Source organism: Micropterus dolomieu, unplaced genomic scaffold, assembly GCF_021292245.1.
Source record: "Micropterus dolomieu isolate WLL.071019.BEF.003 ecotype Adirondacks unplaced genomic scaffold, ASM2129224v1 contig_8703, whole genome shotgun sequence".
Classification (NCBI taxonomy): Eukaryota; Metazoa; Chordata; class Actinopteri; order Centrarchiformes; family Centrarchidae; genus Micropterus; species Micropterus dolomieu.
The window spans coordinates 873-5,084 of NW_025737689.1; the positions used below are offsets into that span (position 1 = coordinate 873).

Below are 4,212 nucleotides of genomic sequence, written 5' to 3' on the forward strand. Positions count from 1 at the left end.
TTTCAACATACTAGCGTTGACGTTGTAATTGTGTATTGATATATCCTCTGTATCTTTAACTATAAGCAATTACAATAGAAACTTGCAACAAATAAAATATGTCTATGATGTACCAAGCAATGAAAGTTTAAAGTTATTCTGAAGCTGTGAAACACAAATCAGTTTTAAAGAAGGCTGAGCAAAGAATCACCATGACCAGATAAACAGAAAATGAGATGTGGTCACTTTATTACATCATCAATTATCCTGGTCTCTCTGGGGCTGAATGCAGTTTTGAAATTTGTGAAGCAGGTTCAAGCTAAAATATGATGTTTAGTTGCACTTTAAATTTTTTTCTTCTTTCTCATCGCTCTTAATCAGCCAGATGCAGGTGCACGTAGTTGTAATTTTGATTAACCCAGAAACATGGGTAAACTGGCTCAGTGAATGTGGTTTTAAAGGTGTAGAGGTGACTCAGTGAGTCAGAGGAGACTCTGTAGTAGGACAGAGTTCCAGCAGGCCAATCCAGAAACACCCCAACTCTGTTGCAGCCAGTAGAGGGAAAACAATGACTCCACACCCTGCCATTATGAAATGCGCAAAGTGAGGAATTACCTTGGCCAAAACACCATGAAATGGTGTTGTTCCCAAGCTGGCTTTGTTCATCCATTGCTTTTCTTTCGATTACATTGTATGCAACACCTATATAAACTGATGCTTTAGACATGACACTCCACTCTACCTCCCAGTAATGTCGCCCCTTTAACCTCTCTTTGCACATCACCTGAGTATGTGTATCAAACCTCTCTGGGTGATCAGGATACGTCTGCCACGCTCCACATGTTGCCTTTTTGTTTCCCTCAGACAGAGTGAGGTAGCCGTTCACAGTGTCTGAGTCCAGGGTGAGATCACAGGCATCTGATGGAGAGAGCAAAACAAACTGTGTTATTAGTCATTCTGATGTTCAAACAGGCTTCTAGAGGAGAAGAATTTCTACTTCTGCTTTTTAAACTCATAAAAGCATAGCAAAGCAAAACAAAATGTGCTGATGTTAAAAAGGGTTTCTAGAGGAGAGGAATGTTTACTCTATTTTTGATTTAAAAAGCATAGAAAAGTACTTACACCAGATCAGATCTCTTCTGTCAGTGATTTTCTCCACAGGAGGGAGGTCAGGCTTAGAGAAATCCTCAGAGACCAGAATGCCCTCCTTGTAATGGTAGATGGTTGCTCCTGTGTATTTCTTATTTGCTATGGCTGCTATGAGGAAACAGAATCGGCGGTTGTTCTTCAGTGCTTTGGCAAGATAAGAGAAAGATTTGGCTTTTCCTCTCATTTTGGTAAAAACTTCATCTGAGAAGTACCACGGGTCTTCATGGGTACATTCTAAGTTGAGTGAATCCAAGTATGTGGTCATCACATCAAGGCAGGGGTCAGCACTCTCCAGGGAGGTGAAAACAAAGCACAGAGCATCCTCCACATCTGCAGCAAGAACCTCTCTGTCCAGCTCTGACTGATTGTGGACAATCTGTGTTCCCTCCATCTTTTCTACACAGGACCTGATGATGTTGATTTCTCTCTCTTTATGGTCCATCCACGTGGTTAGTTTCTCATGGCTGAACGGTGACTTGTCTCTGTCTTCAAAGAGTTGTTTTGTGGAGCTCTCATCTTCTTTACCATCACGGATGAGGGGAAATTTCTTCTCCATGGTCTGCTGGAGTTTAGCTGCATAATATTTACACACATTCTGGAATCTGCTTAACTTTTCTTCAATCTGTGGAAAATGCTCTCTGTCCAGAACATCATTGCATCTCATTACTATTTGCTTTAAATCTTCTAGAGCATTTTGAGCCTTCCTCACTAATCCAATGCTGATCCCACTCATCAGCTCAGGAGCCTCGGGATCCAAATTCTTCAGTGGCATCAGCCAGACCTTCAGTGGAACACTGTTCTCTCCGTTTCCTCCCAACAGCTTTGGAAGATCTACATAGGTCTTCACTGCGTCTTCAAATGTTGCAGGGTTGCTTTCGAGAATGAAGTCTCCGTAGAATTTGCAGGAGAATTTCTCAGTCAGAGCTTTTTCTTCATCAGTTAGCTTTAGTTCAACTTTCCCCTCAACATCAAATAAGGGAATCTTCTTTATCACAGCTTCCATGCTGCCCTGGATGTTCTGAACGCTGCTGGCGTCTAACTTCTCACTGTCAAACACAAAGAAAGCGTTTGCTCCATAAAGGATGCCTGTGACTACATGAGTTGCAGAGGCCTTCTTAATAACATCTGTCTGTTTGGCATCCATGGTTACAAGGTGAGTCATTGACAACTGTTTGAAGTGTGTGGTAGCTTTGTACTGAAATGTCACTCTGCTCTGATTCTTGAATTTCTTCGTATCATTCAGATACTTGGCAGATCCTCCAACTTCAATCAGTCCACCCAGGAAACTGGCCTTCAGAGAAGCATCAACATCCAGCAGAGAGGACTTGGATTCAATGGAGTCAGATGCAGAAATTGCAAATGCGCTGCTGTGCTGAGAGCTTTCAACTGTGTTCTCTTTCAGAGTTTTATCATCCCACAAAGTCAAACCTACAGAAATAGTAAATATCAATCATCTGATAAAGCAGGGAAATCACAAAACAGAAATTGTAATAATTTAAATTAAGTTCCCTAACCATGTGTAAAATGGCTCCACATGCATAATTACGGGCTTAAAATCAGAAAGAACTTCCTGTGTCCCCTATGTGGCACTAGAGAGCATCTGGTAACTATACGTTATGTCCCAGTACGTCAATTGTGGAACACATCGTGAAAAGTTTATTTAAATTGTGTGAAGTGTCACACAGAGCTTACTTCCTTATGCCAGTAGGTGGCGCTACAACTATAAGTGACTGAAAAAACAACAAAAAAATATATAACTGACTATTGTATTTGAGCATGTACAGTGAAGTTATGATGACTTTCTGTTTTTAATGGTGAAGCATGGGACTTCGCCGCCACACCATGGAAATGCCGTTGAAAGAAAACTCACAAGCTATACAACATGACATCATCAATGTGTTTTCTGAGATAGTTTTTCGTACATTTCGTACATTTTGGTGAAATGTGGCCCACCCATACGCGAAAATCATATGACACTTTTGGGCAAACAAAAATGCGAAATCCAGTTAATTCAGTTTTAATAGGGTCCTTGCATGTCCTAATTACAAAGTATTTACTAAATATTTTAATAGTGTGTATGAATGATCAATAGGTGAAGTTAAAATAGGTTCAAGGCTCCTGTAAGCAGAGCTGTGGCAGGCAGATATCTTTCAAAATAGTCTAAATGAAGACTTACCTGGGATTAGTTGATCTTTCCGAGCATCATACAGCATTCCTAGGGTGAAAGGTCGACCCAGAGCAGCAACCTTCATGTTATCTGCGGCCATTTCTCCAACCTTAAGTCTTAAGTGACCACACAGCCTTTAAATATATCTCTGTTTTTGTCTCCCTCTGTCTCCGTCCACCCAGTTTGTCCTCAGCTGCTGAAGTTGTCTTCTTGACTTTCAACTGGAGCTGCAAGTGTGATGATCTGTGATGCTGCATATACTCTCTACTACTGACTCCTCCCATGACACGCCTCCCATGATAACAATCATTTCATAAAGTAATGTCGTAACATGTGAAGTGAATAACACTGATTATCTTGTTACCATGCCATCTGTCAGTGGGTGGGATATATTAGGCAGCAGGTGAACATTGTGTTCTCATGGGAAAAATGGCCAGGCTCAAGTATTCGAGCAAGTTTTATAAGGGCCAAATTGTGATGAAATTGGTGAAAAGTTGATGCTGATTCTAATAGAACAGTGTCAGAACACACAGTGCATATAGATTAGATATGTTAAGACTTATTGGTCTAACTTAGATCTATAAAGAACAGAGGGAATGAATTCACAAACACTATGGATGAACTTTGTCCAAATTGTGTCCAAATCAATCTTTATATATGTTTTGGTAGCACATTACAGCTTGGTAATAACATGGTAATAGCGGGGTAATAGTTTGATAATAAAGAGGTAATGATTAAGTAATATATGTAATCACCAAAGTAATGACCAGGTAATAGTTTGGTATTAGCAATGAGTATATATAGGTAATATTAGAATGAAATGTAACAGGGAAATAAAAAAAAAAGATTTATTATAGGGAAACTACATTCAAAAGGTTCTTGGGAATTAACATTACAACCAAGTTCTTGTCAGCTTT

General features: G+C 39.9%; 1 protein-coding gene across 1 annotated transcript; it reads right to left on the reverse strand.

Moving 5' to 3' along the window:
* Positions 1 to 344: 344 nt before the first annotated feature.
* LOC123965120 (neoverrucotoxin subunit beta-like) lies at positions 345 to 3,491 on the reverse strand. Its single transcript, XM_046041684.1, has 3 exons — positions 3,305 to 3,491; positions 1,102 to 2,556; positions 345 to 897 (listed from the first exon to the last, which is right to left on the reverse strand). The coding sequence occupies exons 1-3, from the start codon at positions 3,393 to 3,395 to the stop codon at positions 353 to 355; spliced, it is 2,091 nt and encodes a 696-aa protein (XP_045897640.1). The 5' UTR covers positions 3,396 to 3,491; the 3' UTR covers positions 345 to 352.
* Between the last annotated feature and the right edge of the window lie 721 nt (positions 3,492 to 4,212).